The sequence below is a fragment of the Prionailurus bengalensis genome, chromosome B1 (genome assembly GCF_016509475.1).
Source record: "Prionailurus bengalensis isolate Pbe53 chromosome B1, Fcat_Pben_1.1_paternal_pri, whole genome shotgun sequence".
Classification (NCBI taxonomy): domain Eukaryota; kingdom Metazoa; phylum Chordata; class Mammalia; order Carnivora; family Felidae; genus Prionailurus; species Prionailurus bengalensis.
In genome coordinates, this window is record NC_057344.1 from 149,935,413 (window position 1) to 149,957,390 (window position 21,978).

General features: G+C 35.0%; 1 protein-coding gene across 1 annotated transcript; it reads left to right on the forward strand.

Annotated features, from left to right (window-relative positions):
• Nucleotides 1–5,111: 5,111 nt before the first annotated feature.
• On the forward strand, nt 5,112–21,694 carry SULT1B1 (sulfotransferase family 1B member 1). The gene is made up of 7 exons (XM_043572540.1): nt 5,112–5,414; nt 5,937–6,065; nt 9,263–9,360; nt 11,468–11,594; nt 12,214–12,308; nt 15,954–16,134; nt 19,971–21,694. The coding sequence occupies exons 1-7, from the start codon at nt 5,267–5,269 to the stop codon at nt 20,081–20,083; spliced, it is 891 nt and encodes a 296-aa protein (XP_043428475.1). The 5' UTR covers nt 5,112–5,266; the 3' UTR covers nt 20,084–21,694.
• Nucleotides 21,695–21,978: the final 284 nt, after the last annotated feature.

Here is a 21,978-nt window from a genome sequence, read left to right on the forward strand (position 1 = left end):
ATAGTACATGGTGCTTGTACATGAACTGTATTTGAATAGCAATTGTGAATTGATTACATAAATATTTTAAAAAATAGAACAAACGAATCAAAATGAATGATTTAATGAAAAAGAATGAGTGAAGACATGAATGGACCCAGGAATGATATTATAAACGTATGAAATAACATTAACCACCCACCAAGTGGGGAACGAATTTGTCCACATGATTTGTAGCAGACAGTACAAAATTGGGGGTGCTGTGTCCTCAGTATCTATTTGCTTTCCCATAATAATCTATATGCATAATAAGAGCTGGTAGAGGGGTTATAGTGCTACTGAATTTTCTATTGTGGAACCAAAGAAGAAAAAGAGAGCCTTACTTACTTTCCTCAATTAATTCAAAATATATAAGCATTCGAATGATATTTGGGATCAATAGTTACCTTTATATAATCTGGGCAGAAATAATTGGCTAATAAATTAGTGGAACAAAACGTTTTAGGGAAAACTGTTTCATTTATTATGTGAAACTCAGGTCTAATATCCAAATATATTATGTTGCCTTCTGCTGTCACTCATTCCTGTATATCCAAATTAGGAAGTATCAGTACCCCCAAGATCTTAGAAGATTCTAAGTGGGACATGCAGCTTTAATCATTAACTCATTCAGTTCACTCAATATCTACTTCACTCCAAGTACAGAGCTTATAGAATCTATTTCACTCCTTTCTACTTCCTGCTTCTGCTGGGTTCTTGACCGACAACATTATTTGTTCCCTTCTTGGGGCTGCTGACGTATTCCACAGTAATTCATGCTGGAGAATTTCTTCTACTAGACTCTGTTCCTGCACTAACAAGGGACTGCTAAGGCAACCATCGATATTTACCACAAAATAGAAGATGATTGAGAAGCATAGAGAAGGCAACAAATTAATATGGAATATTTAATATAGTTTTCTTAAAATGCCCTGGTCACTCAGCTTTTATCGGCATCTCATCTTAGGATCTCATCTGCCTTAAATTCATGTGTCTACTTATACTAAACCTCTGCTTTTCCATCATTATACTGTTCTTCAGGCCTCCAAAGGACCCAGCTCCTTTATGAGCAGTAATAAAGATGAAAAATCCTGATTATTTTTACTGTTTTCCTAGCATAAGATGCCATATGTTTAAAATTTTTTTAATGTTTATTTATTTCTGAGACACAGAGAGACAGAGCATGAGTGGGGGAGGGGCAGAGAGAGAGGGAGACACAGAATCAGAAGCAGGCTCCAGGCTCTGAGCTGTCAGTACAGAGCCCAACACAGGGCTGGAACTCACAAACCATGAGATCATGACCTGAGCTGAAGTTGGTCACTCAACCGACTGAGCCACCCAGGCACCCCAAGATACCATATATTTAAAGACAAGCCCATGATTTAGTAACAACCTTTATGGGGAGACAAAAAGACACACTAATTTTGTGTGCATACCTATTAATTATAAGATATAAAATTACGATATATAATACATGTCTTATAATGTAAAATGAAGAAATCTTTGTCCAGATTTCTCTCTTCTAGACTATTTTTCAGGGATGTGTGGAAGAATTACCTCTAAAACACCAGGCTATTGTATTAACAAGTTTTTCCTAATCAAAAACATACTTCTTGCTATACAAATTAATTTTAGGCATAACAGTTTAAGCAGCAGGTAGCTTTTAAATTAGTGATTTTGTGTGTAGCTCCTATTATACAAGTAAATATTGAAAGCTTCATCACTGTCTAAAGTTCCTTCAAGGAATTTTGTAATCACTAAATTATTTACAAAATATTTACATGATAAAAATTATATATATATATATATATGTATATATCAATCCATTTAAGAACCTCTAGTTGGCAATCTTTGAAGTCTAGTTATAGTTATTTTGCTAGTGACAATAAGAGTTCTTCTAAGATACTATATAATTCAGATTGTTAATTCAAACTCTATTCATGTGTAATATATACTATGTATTATTTTTTTATTACAAGTCTCAAAAATAAATGGAACAATAAGTTCCAAGGGTCCTATAACTTCTATGTTTTACATTTCCTTCCATTTCTAGGATTTTTACATTCTGTGGGGATGGGGGGTGAGACGGTTGTAAAATGAGAAACAGTAGTAAAAGCAAAGCTAGAGTTTTATTTACAAAGTTCAGTGCAAAGGGGCATCTGGGTGGCTCAGTCAGTTAAGCGTCCAACTTTGGCACAGGTCATGATCTCACGGTTCCTGAGTTCTGGCCCTGTATCAGGTTCTGCACTGACAGTGTGGAGCCTGCTTGGGATTCTTTCTGTCTCCCTCTCTTTACCCATACCTGCATGCACATACTTGCACTCTCTCAAAATAAATAAATATACTTTTTAAAAAAAAACCCTTCAACAAAGTTTAGTGAGTAGCTCTCTGCGATGATCAATTTTATGTGTCAACTTAATTGGGCCACAGGGAGCCCAGATATTTGGGCAACATTATACTAGGTCTGTGAGGGTATTTCTCGATGAGGCTAACATTTAAACTGGTAGACTGAATAAAGCAGATTGCCCTTTCTAATGTGAATGTGCCTTATCCAATTAGTTGAAAGCCTAAATAGAACAAAAAGGCTTCCTCTTCCAGGGAGTCAGGGACAATTCATACAACCTGAATGCCTTGGAGCTGAGGCATCAGTTGTTTTTTTTCTGCCCTCACACTCAAACTGAAGCGTTGGTTGTTCTTGGGTCTCAAGCTTGCTGGCCTTCAGATTGAAACTAAACCATTGGTTATCCTGAGTCTCAGTTTGCCATCTACATGTCCTGGAACTTGTCAGTCTTTATAATTGCATGAGCCAATTCTTCATAATGAATTCTCTCTCTCTCCAAATATATATAAATATATTATTATATATAAATAAATTTATATATAACATATTAATTTTTATAATATATATAATTCATATTTTATATATAATTTAATATATATTAAGATATATGTTATATATATAAAATATTGGTTCTGTTTCTCTGGAGAAGAGAGAATAATAATATAATCTGCTCCTAGGATTCAAATTTTTTTGAAGACTTAACAGAGCAATGAGATTCTAATTTGGATTTAGTATTGTTAGTATGATTATGATTAGGATAGTTACATCAAACAGTTTACTAAGGAATTTTTTATATGTACATTATGTACACACACACACACACACACACACATATACATATAGAGAGATTTATTATACCTAATTGGTTTATGAGGTTTTACAGTCAGACAAGTCCCAAGATCTGCAGGATAAAATGGCAAATTGGAGATCCAGCATAGCTGATGATTTAATTCCAGTCTGAGACTGGAGAAGGCCTAAGAACCAGGAGAGCTGATAGTGTTTTAGCTTGAAAGCTGTCAGTTAGCAGACTCAGGAAAAGTAAATGTTTTAGTTCCAGTGTGAGGACAGGAAAAAGGCTGATGTCACAGTTCAAAGATTGTCAGGCAGGAAGCATTCTCTCTTAGTTGGGGGAGGGCCAGTCTTTTTGTTTTATTCAGGCTTTCAACTTTAAGAAGGGCAATCTGCTTTATTCAATATACCAATTTAAATATTAATGTCATCCAAAAACACCCTCACAGAAATACTCAGAATGATATTTAAGCAAATATCTGGTCATCTCATGCTACACTCAAGTTGATCAATAAAGTTAACCATCATAGCTCCTAAGCAAGATGGAGTAACAGGAAAAAAATTGAGCCCTGTGATTTCCAGATGACTGCCTTGAAGGAATCCCCAGGCCACAAGGAGATAAGAGCAGACATCCAAAAACAAAACAAAATGAAACAAAACAAAACAAAACAAAAACAAGGCATGCGAAGAAGCAGACAAAAGAAACCATAATAAAAAATTTATTCAATTGAAAACTACCTAGAACTAACATGATGTTAGAATTAGCAAATGATGGCCGTAAAACAATCATTTTAACTGTATTCAATATGCTCAAGAAATTTAGATAACAAAAGTATAATCATTTCCAAAATGATATTCTGGAGATGAAAACTATGTCTGAGATAAAAAAGCAATAAGTGGCATTAACATCGACTCCACATTGCAGAAGAAAAGGTCAATGACCATGAAGGCATAGCAATAGATGTTATTTAAAATGAAACACAGGGGTGCTTGGGTGGCTCGGTCAGTTAAACATCAGACTGTTGATTTCAGCTCAAGTCATGATCTCATGGTTTGTGAGATAGAGCCTTGCATGGGACTCTGTGAAGGCATGGAGCCTTCTTGGGAGTCTTTCTCTCCCTCTCTCTCTGCCCCTCCCCTGCTCATGCTTTCTGTTTCTCAAAATAAATAAACAAAATGAAACTCCAGGAGAGAAAAGAATTTTTTAAAATGAATAAAGCATCAGTGAGCTATGAATAACTTTACGTGGCCTGAGGTTTCAGAAGGAAGAAGGAGAGAAATAATGACTGTAAACCCATAATTCCAAGAAGATCAATAAATCTAAAACATGCACGCACACACACACACACACACACACACACACGCACACATACTCCCTGTGAAAATAACCATACCAAGGCATATCATCATTCAATTGCTCAAAACCAGTGATAGAAAAAAAGAAAATCATAGTCACGAGGATATAAGGCCCAGCATAGAGAATATAGTCTATGATATTTTAATAGCATTGTACAGTGATAGCTGGTAGCTACATTTGTGGGGAGCATAGATAAGTACAGAGAAGTTGAATCATTATGTTGTATACCTGCAAATAATGTAACATTGTGTGTCAACTATACTCAAAAAAAAAAAAAATTAAAAAAGAAAATCTTAGAAGCAGACCAAAAAAGCAGAGGTGTTATGTACAGAAGAATAAAGGTAAGAAAGATGATGGATTTCCTACAAGGAAAAATGAGGTACAACTGAAGTGTAATGATGAGTGTTAGATTTATCTTGCCCTAAGTCCAGATAATTCTTAGTATATTTCTGTAAAATCTGATTTCCAGTTCTAAGATGTGCTGTTTCATTTCTTTCCAAGGCTTCCAGTGAAGACCTTTGTCCTGCTTGTCACTGAGCCAGTTGCTGCTCTTGCAATCTACAGCTTTACACCCACAAAAATGCCCTTTGTATTTAGATCTCTGAACACTGAGTGTGTTAAAGGCCAATTTCACTCTGTATCAACTAACAGTGTCTTAAGAATAACATTGGCTACTCAACTTCTAATTTTTATCTTCTTTATTTTCCCAAGACTGGATTGTCTTAGCAATATCTTAAGAATTTGTACAACCTGGTATAAAAATGACTTCCCCGAACGACGTCATGAGAAAAAACCTGAAGATGATTCATGGCTGTCCCATGGTCTATGCATTTACAAACAACTGGGAAAAGATTGAACAGTTCCACAGCAGACCCGATGACATCGTGATAGCCACTTACCCCAAATCAGGTGAGTTTTATAGCCTGACAAATACATATCTGCTTTAGCCTTTGTTTCCTGAAAATCGGCTTCTCTACAAAATCATTATCATCCTAAAGGTGCCTGGGTGGTTCAGTCAGTTAAGCGTCAACTCTTGGTTTTGACTCAGGTCATGATCTTGTGGTTTGTGGGTTTGAACCCTGCATCAGGCTCCATGCTGACAGTGCAGAGACTGCTTGGGATTCTCTCTCCCTCTCTCTCTGCCCCTCCCCTGCTTGTACTCTCTCTCTCTCTCTCTCTCTCTCTCTCTCTCTCTCAAAGTAAATAAACTTTAAAAAAATAAATGAATAAAATCATTATCATCCTAAATAAAATTATTATTCCTGTCAGTCAGTCTGGCCATTGGCTTTGAGTATATTTTGGATGAGCATTTGGGGCACAGAAAGAAGAATTAAGTTTCTAATAGAATGCTTTAAGATGGCAAACTCCCTGTATGTACTTTTCCCCTCCAGATTCAATAATAGTTATACAAAATGTTGCCTTTCAACGCAGGTACCACTTGGGTTAGTGAAATTGTGGACACGGTTGTAAATAATGGAGATGTTGAAAAATGTAAGCGGGATTTTATAACAGTTAAAGTTCCAATGTTGGAAATGGCCGTCCCTGGACTAAGAACTTCAGGTAATTTTAAACCAGCTGGGAATTATATTTTGGTAGTATTATTTATACAACACATTAAATATTATATTTGCAATTTCCATTCAAAGAAAATGGAGTCAATTCGGTGCCATAAAATGGAAGTTTGCAAGCAGTACAATCACCAATACATATAGAGAAACTGTAGTTTAATACATTGCATATCCAGGTATGATAGCCTAAGATGAAAGAATTTTGTTGTAGAAACCAACTAAAAATTTGGTTGATAACATAAAAAATGTTCCTTATCTTTTTTTTACTTTTGTTGTATAGAATCTTATAGATTGGATTAATAAGCTCATAATTTAGGATATTGCTGTAGTTAAATAAGTAAAGTACCAATGCCTCTCAAACACAAAATTTATTATTAATACAATTCATTTTCATTCCACAAATATTTTTTGAGTGCTTCTAAAGAATTATGCACTGTGCTATGGGCTATAAAATGATTAGTTAATCAATACCCTATTCCCAAGGAGTTTATAGTAATACTGTTATTAAAAAAGTAAATAATAATATGTGAATATTATTAGGCTCATGTATCCAAAGAATAGGGCTCTATAAAAGAGAGTTTATTTTAGCTCAGATATTTAGGGAACTCTACTTTGAAATGAGACATAAAGTCATGCACATAGTTGGAGAAAACACATTTCAGGTGATGAAATAGTAGGTATGAAGTCCTAGATGCAGAAAAGACCTTGGTACAGTCCAGGGATTAAACAACAACAATGAAAGGGGGAAAGAAGGGCTTGCAGTTTTCAAGAAATGCTCAGTGATCTAAGAGAGGTTCAGGAGTATGATGTCCTGTGGGCAAGTGAGAAGGGCTTAAGAAGTGAGACCTAGCTCTCCAATGCTGCTGGAAACCTGGCGTAGAAAGACAGAAGTATGGTGGTGAATGTTTATATCAGTTTAAAGAGCAAAATCCAAATTCTCTATCCTACCAGAGTTAGTTACTTCCACAAGCAGAGAAGAACCAATAGGGAAGGTGTCATTCCTTCTGTGTGGTTGCCTGAAGTCAGAGCAAATGCTGAATCTTGGTGCTAAAAGAGTTATTCTGGGATAAGCAAACAAAGTGAGTTCAAGAGTGAGATCAGACTCCAAAGCCATAAAGAAGTATGAAATGTAAAAGCAATAGAATCAGAATAATCAGGGTGGGAGACTCAGGTATGACTAATGGCAGATGGGGGTTAAGAGTAGGGAGTGAGGCTTTGTAGCATCACCAGAGAGTGAGTAGGTGAGGTTCAGCAGGTAATAGAGGGTAAAATGACACTCAGATGGACTCTGGAGCCTGAATATGAATATGTGTAATGTCATTACGTATTCCCCACATTCACATTTGTGCAATAAAGGGTTCAGTTAAAGGACCTTACGTGGTAAAACAATTACAACCTAGAGGTTGAGAAATCTTTTAAGGAAGTTAGGGAGTGAAAAGGAACAACAGCTATGGGAAAAACTTCATAAGAGAAACAAACGTAAGAGTTCATGTCATGGGCATTGAGGAATAATGAGTTATGGAAGATTATGATTTCTCATTTCTATATGCTTTGTAAGGTGACTGTCACTATCAGGTCAGTATTAGCATAATGAAATACTTGGTGAATTTTGTAGGTGTATAAGTAATGTTTCCAGATAAAATTCAAGATACCAAATTTAATCTGAAATTCAGATAAATAGCTCTTTTATTTAGCATAAGTATATCCCAAATATTAGAGGGAGGATACTTACACTAAAAGATGTCTGTTGTTTACATGAAATTCAAATTTAACTAAGATTCTTGATCTTTGTTTCCTAAGTTGGCCAACCCTATCCACATTAAAATTAAGAGATTCTTCCTAATACAACTATGTGCTATACATTTTTCTCTACAGACATTCATGTTTCTCTACCAACATTCATTGGTAAACAAAGCAAGCTAGATCTCTGCTCTTGTGGGATCTCCATTAGAGTGTGTGTGTTTGGGGTGGGAATGAGGAAGAGGCATGGGAACTGACAATAAATAAATAGACAAGTAATAAACTATAAAACAAAAATAAACCTTACACAGAACATTTTAAAAGGATGTTTTAATAGAGATGCAGTGGCTTTTTAGCATATGTAATAATTTTTTGTAAACAACTGAAGCATAAGATTGTTTTGAATGAGTAAGTCAGCTGCAATTTTGAGCAGGTGTGCCTTGTATGCAAAAGGTGGGAAGATAATGTAGGATTAACAGGTAATCTAGAGGTTAGACTGGGTATAAGTAATATTGTGAAAAAATGCAAAGGACTTTTTTATTGGATATGAAACCTGAAGGAGGAGACAACAATAATTGAGATTTTAAGTGTTGGTGACTGAACAGGAAATAGCATCATTAACAGATATATCTAGGATATGGTAAAGCCACTGAGTGCATTAAAGAATAGTAAGTTAAAAGTATAAGCCCAGCCTTTCCTAGTCTATGTCAGGAATTCTGAGTGTGCCTTTACCCCAGAAGTGACTTCAGACTGACCAAAGTCGCTTAAGTAGTGAGATACAGGGTGCTGAGATCTTCCTAGCTCTGAATATACAAAATAAATGGATATTTTCCATCTCAGGGAAATTCACATACCCCTTATACAAAGACTTGAAGCCAGGTTTCCCACATATTAGTTGTATGACTTTAGTGAGTCCAGCTAACACCTAAAAATTACACAACATTTTCATTTTGCATATATATACATATGACACATAAAGGAAATAATAAAAACGTAGGTGCAACAGCAGATGCTCTACAGAAATAACATTGTCTAAACCATAATAGCTGATGTGAGAATTACTAGTTATTGATATCTCTTTGAGATACAGAAAATATTTTTGTAATTATTTATAATAATGCAAGGTATGATAAAACTCCAAATTGCTAAATCCAATACTATTACCCCTCGTTTTGGAGGTGGAGAAAATGAAACATAGAGACTAACATACTTTCAAATGTCTCATGATGAGTTCAGTGACAGACTTAGGATTCCAACACCTCAGAACTATGCCTTTAACCATGATGCAATATTGCCTCTTAGAATCCAGATAAATAAAATCTGTGATTGGTTTAAAATCTAGCAGCATTATATACTTCTCAAAAATATTTTAACAGGTTGTAGAAAATCAGGAAATGCAGGCTCCTTGAAGACTTTAATGTATCTCTGTACCAAACTAAATTTTCCCAGGAATAGAACAATTAGAGAAGAATCCCTCACCCCGGCTTGTGAAGACACATCTACCAATTGATCTCCTTCCTAAGTCTTTCTGGGAGAACAACTGCAAGGTATATTCCACATTGCAAGCCAACATTTTTTAATTAATTAATTAATTAATTAATGTATTTATTTATTTATTCTTGAGAGAGACAGAGATGGTGTGAGTGGGGGAGGGAAAGAGAGAGAGGGAGAGAGAGAATCCCATGTAGGCTCCACGTTATCAGCACAGAGCCTGATGTGGGGCTCAAACTCACGAAACTGTGAGATCATGGCTTGAGTCAAAACCAAGAGTTGGTCACTTAACTGACTGAGCCTCCCAGGTTCCCCTGCAAGTCAATTTTTTAATGTGACCTTATTGTTTTAATCACACAAATAGTGATTGCTCAAATGTTTTGTTTACTTGTCACTATGAGAACTGAGCTACATAAGAAAGTGGTTAAATAAAAAATACATATATTTCAATCTAAACCTATGTATTCAAGTTTGCCAAAGGCAGATAGCAACAGGATCCCCATCTCAGGACACTATTGCTACTGTTATTCCCCAGCGGTCTCTAGATGTTCTGGCCTACTCCCAAAACTCAACATAAAGATGTCAGTTCTTATTTGATTATTTGGTAAAATTCTCCAGTAAAACATTTGTGCCTGAATATTTGATTCCGGGGAAGTTTTAAATTTGAAATTCAATTTCTTCAATAATTGTGGGGCTATTCTGAGTATCTATTTCAACCTCACTGATTTTTACTGGTTTGTGATATGTGAGGAATTCTAAGTTGTTGAGTTTTGTAATGAAAAGTGTTTTATAATTCTCTTCTTATTCTTTCTTTGAACAGACTGTGTTTTTATAGCTACTTTATTTTTAGAGCAATTGTAGGTTCACAGCAAAATTGAGTGGAAGGGAAAGAGACTTCCCATATATCCCTTGCCCCTACACATGCATAGCTACCTAGTTTCAACAGCTCCCACCAGAGTGGGACATTTGTTACAACTGATGAACCTACATTGATGCATCATTATCACCTAAAGTTCATAGTTTACATTAGGGTTCACTCTTGGTGTTGTACATTCTATGGATTGGGACAAAGGTATAATGACATACATATATATACCATTATAGTATTATATGGGGTAGTTTCACTGCCCTAAAAACCTTCCATACACCACCTGTTCATCCCCTTCTCCTCCCAACCTGGCAACAACTGATCTTTTTTATTGCCTCCATGGTTTTACCTTTTCTAAAATGTCATATAGTCAGAATCATACAGTTTGTAGCTTTTCCACATTGTATTCTTTCACTTAGCAATATGCATTTAAGGTTCTTCCATATCTTTTTATGGCTTGATAGCTCATTTCATTTTAGTGCCAAATAATATTCCATCATCTGGATATACTCCAGTTCGCTCATTCACCTACTAAAAGACATCTTGGTTCCTTCCACATTTTGGTAATTATGAATACAGCTGCTATGTGTATCCACTTGCAGGTTTTTGTGTGGGCCTTATTTTTCAACTTTGGGTAGATACCATGTAGTGCAATTGCTGGCTTGCAGGTAAGAGTATTGTTTAGCTTTATAAGACACTGCCGAAGTGTCTTCCAAAGTAGCGGTACCATTTTTCTTTTTTCTTTTTTTTTTTTTTTAGTAACATTTTATTTATTTATTTATTTTTAATTTTTAAAAGGTTGATTTTATTTTATTTATTTATTTATTTTTAATATATGAAATTTATTGACAAATTGGTTTCCATACAACACCCAGTGCTCATCCCAAAAGGTGCCATTTTTCAATCCCACCAGCAGTGAATGAGAGTTCCTGTCACTGACTCCACATCCTCATCGGGATTTGGTGTCAGCTTTCTGGATATTGGTCATTCTAATAAGTATGGAGTGATATCTCATTGTCACTTTAATTTTCATCTCCCTGATGACATATGATGTGTAACATCTTTTCATACTCTTATAATTTTAATGGCTGTAAGATTTGTTGTGATACGGCCTGTTTTTTTCCTTAATATTAGTTGTGTCTTCTCTTTTTTATTAGCCTCTCTAGATGTTCATTAATTTTGTGATTTTTAAAAAGAACCAGACTTTTGTTTCATTAATTTGCCCTGGTGTTTTCCTGTTATTAATTTCCATGGATTTCAAATCCATGTGGTTTCCTTCCTTTTTTTTCCCACAGATGATTTATATGGCTCGAAATGCCAAGGATGTTGCAGTTTCATATTACCATTTTGACTTAATGAATAATTTGCAACCTGTCCCTGGCACCTGGCAAGAATACCTGGAGAAGTTCATGACTGGAAATGGTAGGTAGGCTTGGGCTTGAAATTAATACATAATTTTTTTTTTTTAATAATACTAATAACCATTACTGGTATGGCTTTTCTTATCAAAACACTTTTCAAAGTCAGTAACAAGTATATTTAAATAGCATTTAAAAAACTTAGATCAACTATATATAATATCACACTATGACATCAATAAATAGATTTGGTGTTTTACATTGGCTTGATGAAAATTTTCTCCAATGTCTTTTCAGTTGTTAGAAATCCATTCTCATTTCCTGCTTATGATAGAAATTGCTTAACATGCCCATATCTTTAGTTAGATCTGTTATACATAAATAGTACTTAGACAAATAATTAATATGAGTACTTAGTAGGATAGTTTTCTTCCACCCGAGGCTAAGTAAAACCCACTGGAGCTCAAAGCACTTTCATTTGAAATTTACATTTACTTTGTACTTTCTATTTTTAAAATCTAATTGTACATTCATAATTATTTATTTTTTTAATTGGCCTTATATATTCAGTTCCCTTGATTACTAAATTCCACAAAACATTTGTACAGTTTGGCTTACTGTTTAGAAACAAATCTTTAATTTGATGAATGCTTGTGGTAATAGACTGTTTTTTCTGGTATTAGTGGCCTATGGTTCCTGGTTTAATCATGTTAAGAGCTGGTGGAAGAAAAAGGAAGAACACCCAATACTTTTCTTGCACTATGAAGATATGAAAGAGGTAAATAGAAATTCATTCTGGATAATTCCCCCACTACATCCAAAGGGTTGGGGCCAAGGGGTAATATATATTTTCAACTTAATCTATGGACTAAAAAAATGTTACAATTATTTTGCCTCTTCTCCATGCCTGCTTACTCAAATCTTTCTAAGATCATTAGTGACTTCTAGTTGTGAATCCATGACATTTTTATCTTCTCATACTTTTTCACCACTGTGTTTATTTTGAGCACCTTTTCTTTTTGAAATTCTTTCCTACATTTAACAAGTTATCATACTCTTCTGGTTTTTCTGTGGATCTCTATCACTTAATTTTGTTTTGTTTTGTTTTGTTTTTTAAGCTGCTTGCTACATTTTGGTGATCATACCCATGCCCGCTGTTGCCAAAACTATTTATGTGCTAATGACCCCCCAAAACCCCATTTTAACTTCCACCCTAATTCAGATGCATGCTTTAATTAAAATGACCCTCAAATTTAACACATTCAAAACTAAACTCATTTTGCTTCTCTCTCTCTCTCCAACGCGTAAGCCTTTTCTCCTTTTATTCTCTCTTTGGTTAATGATGTCATTTGTCCATTAATTTTCAAGTTTGAAAATATATTGTCTTCATTGGCTTCCATATAATGGATATGGTTCCACTCTATTGTGAGCATCTCATTGGTTCATATGACCTATCTATTATAACTCTGAAATGTACCCCTCTCCTTTTCTCTCTTACTATATCCCTCTTAGTTTGGAGACTCATAAGCATTCATGTAGTCTCCTGTATGAACTACTATTACTTCAAATACTGCATAGTTCCAGCCCTATTCTGAGGCTATTTTACTTAAATTAGGCAAACACACACACACACACACACACACACACACACACACACACACCTGAGAAATATGTGGAAACCAAGTCTCTCTATTTGAAAAAGCCTGGACATAAAAATGAGGATACATTTTAGCCTTTCAGATTCATAATGGAAAGTACAATATCTATCATTTTCATGGCTGCATTCACAGTACATAATATAGCACCTTACATATACAGAGGGACTCATAGGATAACTTGTATGGATAATTGATTATTTGAATGAATAAATAAATAAATGAGCAGTAATAACAAGCTTTTTAGAGACAAAAACTTTACTTGTTATAACAGAAATCCTGCCCCATGTAAAATTTCCCTTGATCCAAGTATTTCTGAAAATGCCTCAGGGTACTTCTCACATTTTAACCAAAAGAGTCCTTTGAATTTTTCTGCTCTGCCCAGGCTCCCATCTTCCATCACATCTGTTTGCAGCCCATAGAGAATTCATGGTCTAAGCTTTACTATTGTCCACTTACACAGGGCTTGAGGCAATTTATTTCAATTTGCTGGTAATATGCAGCTGTGAAACTGAAGTGGTCTGATGAAAACACTTTTAAAAAGTGACACTATCCCATGAATGTTTGATTAGCCAGAATTAAGTCATGAATTCATAAGAGAGAAAATTGTCCTTCTGTTCTATCTTTCTTCACTTCCTAGACCCAGCGTAGCCCTTAATAACTTTATGAAAGGATCAATTTTAGCTTCTGAATATAGTCCTTTTTCTCCATAGGGATGGGGAAGTACATTTTCTGGGCCGGGCTGGTATCCAAATTCTGAGTCTGACAGCATTTTGTCCTCTAGATGACATTTTTGTGTTAACCATGTATCTCCTTATTTAGCTAAAATGTGTTATTCAAACCCACTTGTTCATACTGATTTATGGTCCGACCCAATCAGCTTTATAAGCATATCTTATATCTTATATGAATATAAGCATATTTTTAATTCCACTCAAACGTGCTACAATCATAGTACTAATAGATGATCTTTTTCTCCTGTCATACCAGTCATTTTTAGACAATATTATATGAAGAAGTTTATTCTATCAACAATAGAACAAAATCATAATTGCATATCAGTAATAAAATTCAGAGAGAGGTCCAGTAATTTACATCAGGTTTATGAGCATCTGCATAAATTCTTAACCAATGAGGTGAAAGAGTAATACAGCAGAAGGAGATTCTGTAGGAGCCAGCACCCCGCTTTCACTTGTACTGCGCTATAAACTAACATGCTCATTGATATTTAGGCAGTGGCCAGATTATTCTCCAAACACTTTGAATCCCTAATAGAAACTGTTTTCTATTTGTCTGTCCATCTGTGGTTTTCCTAGCACCACTATTAACTTTTCTTTGGCCCTGTTTCCATTATCATCATTTCTGACCTTTTACTTCTTCCAAGCATCCCTTAATTAGTCATCTCTTTCTGCTCTCATTGTCTGACATATAAAACATTGCCAGACCTTCCCTTGTAGGGAATTCCCTGCCAAAATGTACGTATGTATGTACATGAACACACATACAGTGAATGACGTATTATTAAATGCTGTTGCTTCCCTGCATAAGAGAAAAAGTACAAATCCTTCAGCAGGACATCCAAGGACTTTCTCGGTTTTACCCCAATTTATCTTTCCAGTTTTAAAGCCCTCTCTCACTCCTATGAACAACTCAGACCAAACTTCAACCTCTTTCCTTTTTTTTCTTCCTTCAACATATTATGAGACCCTATACCCCCAAAAGTTTTGACTGTTTTCTCTACTGGAAATGCACTCTCCAACATCTCAGCAGACCACACATCCTGGTAAATTCTGACTCCCTTTTTCAACTCAGCTTAGCTATCACCTTCTCAAAGTATTTCTAGACATACCCATATAGAGTTTAGTTTAGCTCCCTTAAATTTACAAATATTAAATTTATGTCATTAGAATCCGGAAAGTGATCTGTTTATCAAATTTTGTTCTTTTTATCCTCAATTATTCACGAATAACTTAAGTTTTGATATCTTTGCGCTTTCATGGGAGTTTATTTTTGATAATTTATATCCAAGCAAGGTTGAAGGTATAAATACTTTAAGGCAAACATACTTGAAGTTGTTCATGAATTTATTATTTTTGTTTTCAAATATTGTTATTAAAAACAAGAAAGGATGGGGTGCCTGGGTGGCTCAGTCAAGAGTCGGACTTTGGCTCAGGTCATGATCTCACATTTCGTGGGTTCGAGCCCCCTGTCAGGCTCTGCGCTGACAGCTCAAAGCCTGGAGCCTGCTTCGGATTCTGTCTCCCTTTCTCTCTGCCCCTCCCCAGCTCACTCTCTCTCTCAAAAACAAATAAACATTAAAAATTTTTTTTAAATAAAAATAAAAACAAGAAAGGAATTTCTATTAAGAACAAATAAATAAAGCCAGGAAGAATAAAAAAATACTATTGGGTCCCCAAACTTTCACTGTTCAAATCTGATTACAACTTGACTTAAAATAGCTGCTTTTTTTCCTCCATATATTGTTACTATTTAGCCAAGCTTTGTTCTTATTTTACTTTTGATATAAATGAATATAATATGAAATTTAGAATAAACAAAATATTTCTAGCCTATTTTTCCCAAACATAAATTATTGATTTTTTCATTTTCATGATTAATTTAAAAAAACATTGATGACCCAAAAAAATATGGATTGAATATTCAGAACCAAGACTTAAGAAAACAAATTATAAATATTACAGTTTTCACATTATGTTAATGATGTGTTAACCATTTTCTTGGGTATGTCTCTCTTTACCCACTGATAGAATCCAAAGCAGGAAGTCAAGAAGATTATGAGATTTCTAGAGAAGAATTTGAATGGTGAGGTCTTGGATAAGATCATCCATCACACCTCATTTGAAATGATGAAAGACAACCCTCTGGTGAATTACACACACATACCAAGTACAGTGATGGATCACAGCAAATCCTCTTTTATGCGTAAAGGTAAGTATTTTGCTGAATTGAATTTCCCTTTTCACTTTCTTATGAATTACTCTGAAATGAGGATTAACTTTGTGATCTCTAACAAGTTACTTAGCCAGTTTGGGCACCAATTTCTTTATCTGTAATATAAGGACATTAAAAATACCTGCCACAAAAAGTTGTTGAACTAGATTAGAAATTACCAGAGGGAATAATGCTTATAAACCTGTTATCTGAATACCTTGGGTATTTGATGTGTATTTCTTCTCCTATTTACTCTGCTACTAAATGGGACTAGTTTTGTCAGTTCTCATGTGAGTCATTCCAAAATTTTTATTCTTAAATCTTGAATCTTTACTTAAATAGGCATAGGCCTCCCTCTCTTCCTCAGTAATTGGTTAACGTCACTCAATACAGAACCATCTACCCCATATCACTTAGAAAACGGAGGTCACTTTGTTAAGGATCCACCAGGAGAAAGGACTTTTTTTTACCCTATGGGAAGATTCTGTTCCCTAAAAATACCATCTGAATTATAGGAAACATGGAATCTAAATTTAAATTAAAAAGATGACAAGAGAGGAATATGGCATTCACTATTGATTCCAATGAAGCAAATCTTTTAGCTTGTGGCTTCTTGTACAGGATTTGTGTCAAAAGATGTTTTATTAGTGATAAAAATAATGCATTTAACAAATTATTAACAAACAAATTTGAGAAGTTATCCACCTAATAACGTCACCTTCTATTTTCAATATTCTTTATTGAAGTGGGAGGGAAAGGGGTAAAATCACAGTTAGTGTGCTAGGAAGTAAACACAACCCTAAAATGTACTGTGCATATGAACATGTGGCTGAAAACCCTTGATTTTCAAAGACTTACATGGTTAAATTGTTTTCTAAAACATTTTTCTCTATTAGTTATTAAAATAGCAAATAGTGTTGGTGTTTTCAAATTATTTTTTATTTTCAAAAGCATTACATTTAACTTTTCAACTTTTGAGGTAGATGAAATAAGTTCCATAACTGGATTCTATGTTTCTCCAACTTCAAACAGAAAAGAGTGCATGCTGGTCTAATGGGAGAGTCAGTCTTTACATCTGCTCTGGAAGTGGTAAAAAAAAAAAAAAAAAACAACCACACGTATTCTTTGAGGGCAGATTGATCTGGTGTTTATCCAGGTTATTCCACTCCCTGAATCTATGACTTTGAATACATTGAATCGATCTGCCAAAGGTCTGGCTACATCACTGAAAATATGGAGAAAGTAACAAGCTCTGTGTCATAAATTTTGGGGGAGGATTATGGTAAATGACATGCAAACATTTGGAATGTTTTTTCTGATCATAAATAATACATTAAAAAGCAACAAGTCTTATTAGTCTAAATAGTTTATCCACTTATTCATTCACTCAAGAGACACTTAAAGAATCCTTATTTATTCATTCATTTGCGTATAGGAAACACTCTTCATGAACACCTGAATGCAGCATGTATTCTCTAGAACATGCTTGGATGAATGACACATGCATCTGCTTTAAGAGGCTTATAATGCAATGCAAGAGGCATGCATGTAAATGGATGTTAAACAGGGTTCAGACTGATGTATAAACAAAGGGCCAGGCGCACTCAGTCTTGAAGGATGCCATGTTGTCTAAGTCAAGGTCATAATTTAGTTACACAATAGTAAAAGTAGTATGGAGAGGATAGATGATCTACAATGTTCTTACTTATGTCCCAAATCGCAATAAAACAGAAAAATCTGGGCTTCAACCAGCATTTATGTTGTCAAAAAAATTTATACTTCCCTTACTCTTGTGAAGCAAATGTGTTTATGTATATTATATAATTAATACTCAAAATACAAGATCATTGGAATACTTTATATATAACTCTTTATTGTTTAATCCGTGCTTTTTATTTTTAATGGCATCTTTACAGATGTACTGTTCCAAATATACACTACTCTTGCATTTCAAAGAGCTCTTAACCCTAGAGAGCATAGTGAGTGAACATAGAACACAAAGTATAATAACCAGGGAAAAACCTTGTTTACGGGGATGTTTTTCAATAAAAGGTTTTGAAATCTTCATCAAGTCATCATGAGTTAATGTAGCTTGCAATTCAATAGGACATACTTCATATTTTATAAAATAGCAAAAGTAGATGTTTATCTCCAAGCACATTTGTAGTACATTAAAGATTTATTTATTTTGGGGGGCGCCTGGGTGACTCAGTCAATTAAGCGTCTGACTCCAGCTCAGGTCATGATCTCACAGTTTGTGAGTTCAAGCCCGGCGTCAGGCTCTGTGCTGACAGCTTGGAGCCTGGAGCCTGCTTCAGAATATGTGACCCCCTCTGTCTCTACCCCTCCCCTGCTCGTGCTCTTTCTCTGTCTCTCAAAAATGTTAAAGTTTTAAAAAAATTTAAAAATTAATTTATTTTCCAAATAAATATTTATAAGCATCCAAGTATAAGAAATAAATGTAAATTTGTATCCCAAAAGCTTTGTAAAAATGGTTCAGAGATGTTATATATTTGATTTTAAATGCTATTCTTTTCATCTAAACTTCAAATACAGTATAAGACTAATGAACTCAGGGAAAGCAGGGATCCTCCAGGTGTCATACCATCTTCATTTATAAATTCATGGGAAATTATACTTATCAACTTTCTGTTCATGGATTGTTTTTGCTGATGACCAGTCCTTTGTATAGTTTCCAAAACTAATTCAGGAGATAAAATCTGCCCTGACCATTGATCCAATGCCCAGTAGTAACCTTATGACCCATGACAAACAGAAACACTAAAAGAATCTCATTCGGGAAACTATTGTACAGCCTGTAAATTTAGACAAGAAAATTAATCATTTTCAGAATGCATCTTTAAAAGTCAATCAAAACCACAATGAGATATCACCTTACACCTGTTGGAATGGCTAGTATCAAAAAGACAAGAAATAACAAGTGCTGACGAGGATGTGGAAAAAAGGGAACACCTTGTACACTGTTGTTGGGATGTAAATCGTAGCCACTGCAGAAAACAGTGTGGAGGTTAAAATTAAAAATAAAATTAAAAATATAACCACCATATATTTGAGAAGATATATGCACCCCTATGTTCATTTCACCATTATTTACAATACCTAAGATATAGAAGCAATGTAAGTGTTCAGCAATAGAGGAAGGGATAAAGGAGATGTGGTTTATACATACAATGGAATTCTACTTGCCATAAAAAATAAAATAAAATCTTGCCATTTGCAACAACATGGATGGACCTAGAAGGTATTATGCTAAGTGCAACAAGTCAGACAGAGAAAGACAAATACCGTACAATTTCACTTACTGTGAAATTAAAAAAAATATATTAAACAAAACAAACCAGAAACAGACTCATAAATAAAAGAACAAACTGATGGTTGCCAGAGGGGAGGGGAGTGGGGGAATAGGCGAAATAAATGAAGGGGATTAAGAGGAACAAACTTCTGGTTATGAAATAAATAAGTGACAGGGATGCAGAGTACAACATAGGGAATGTGAATTATATTGTAATAACATGATAACTTCATTTATCATGTTGATCATTTCTTAATGGATAGAAATGTCGAACCACTATATTGTACGCTGAAACGAGTCTAATATTGGATGTCAATTATACTTCAAAAAAATTCAGGTTCTGTTTAGTTGTAAGCCACCTTTTTAGATGGAAGGAATTACCGATAAAAGAGACCTGACATTTTAAAGTATTCAAATACAAGGAAAGTCTTTCTTTTCTAACCTTTTCTTTTAGTATACATTAGTTTTTCCCTCATACTGGAAATATATTACTCCTTCATGTTTTCTTATTTATTTTTAGGGACTGCAGGTGACTGGAAGAATTACTTCACAGTGGCCCAAAATGAGAAATTTGATGCCATTTACAAGAAGGAAATGTCTGGAACTGCACTTCAGTTCCGCACAGAGATTTAAAGAGCCTACACTGCCAATCTGAAGGAGGAAGAACTGAGCTGTAATTTGTTAAAATGGGCAGTTATGACTTTACTTGGGCAGTCAAATGGACTTATAAAGGAGAAAATGTGCTTTTAAAATGGATTTTTTTTTTTTTAGCGTCATTAATCAGGTCTCAGTTTCACTCCTGACTCTGAGCTTCCAAATTCCCTAAAGTTAGGTCCAATTGTTACCTTTTTGTAGGATCTTCCTGCCTTTTCCTAGACTAGTATGAACCGCAAAGTACTTATCCTACTCAATCTCTATATATTGTGGCTGAGAATTCCGTTCCCCTCCCTATTAACATGGTCCAAGAAGTGCTATTTGCACCCTGAAACTATATTTTCTAGCTCTGCCCCAGCTTCCCTTTGTTGAAAATTTGACTCAGGACACTGTGTTCCATTGCTGTGTTCCGGGTTTCAAGTTGTTCCCTGAACAACTTGAACAACATAGATCATCTTCTCACAGTGCCACTATTTGGATAACATAGTTCATGTCCCAGATGATGTGGTTCAGATTTCAGAAATGTTGTTCCTATACCTAATTTCTAAGCGTACAAATTTTTAATTGATGAGGATCCAATTTCTGGGTCTCCATAGGTGAAAGGCCTATACTGGTCTCCCTAAGACCCTTCCATGGGAACTGTAGCTCTGCTCTGAGAGCCTGGACTGAGGCAGCAACCTGCTTCCTGTGCAAAGTCCTCCCCAACCTCAACAGTCTCTACTGCAAGGCTGAGAATTGTCTATTGCCATGCTCTGGGCAGCATTCAGGAATTTCAGTTACTTCATTTTGTGATTTTTTTTTTTTTTTGGTGTGTGTGTGTGGCATTTATCAAACTGGTACCAAAGGGAGACTCTGTTCTGAATTTCCACTATACCCTTCTTACCCCATTTCCCTTCTGTGTACCATCCAACACCTATGCCCATCAGCTTGGGCTATTTGATAAAATGCTTCCTTGGGACATTTGTTTCTCAACTCCAGCTTTGCCTTAGATGTACTTATCTATATCTCCATGTGCAGCAAGATCTTTTATCTGCAGATAATATCAGCATGTGACAAATTGCATGCCAGGCCCAACCTCCCAAACTCATGCTTGGTGAGAATGTCCTGGGTCTTACTTGTTCTGGAGAAGAGTTCTGGAGCTGAGCCATGACTGAGACAGTTCCAATAATTTGGGTGATGGTGTTTTGCCTTCATAGGCAAATGGCTGCCATCAGCCTCTGAAGTGGGAATAGAGCCTCAGGCATGTAACTGCTCTCCTCCCTAGCCCCAGCAAACTGTTTACCTAATGGCAACTGCAAATCTCCTGGGAGTGATATATATATGATTTTGGAAATAGTTGTTTTGATAGTTTTATTATAATATGTATTATAAATTATTTTTGTATGTTCCTTAGAAATATGTTTAGTAGTAGTTAATCTTGAATACCTAGGGATATGGTGAACTAGTTTCAGCTTTCTAGAATATGCTTAACAACACAAAAGTAAAGCCGATCACAGATCTACTTGATTTATTATCTTTATTAATCAGTTAATGTGATACATGCTTTGGATTATATGGTCTATTTTTGAATAAAAAATGTGTCTTTCTGAACTAGTCTTTAATTTGGGTAATAGATCGGCTACACTGACTGCCTTCACTAGCAGGATAGGATAGTTTCTATTTTCCCTAGTTTTCCTTTGTGGAAATAAGTTTCTGTACCTGGATTTTAATTTTTAAAAAATTAAGTAAGCTTTAACTATGTCCCAGGTATTTTATTAGGCACTGGATATAGAGTGGAGAAACAAATTGAATTTAGATTTTCATTTACTTTTCTTACAGGTGTTGCCTCTGATCCAAATGCCAGAACTCTGTTCACTCTCTCATCAACTCAAGCT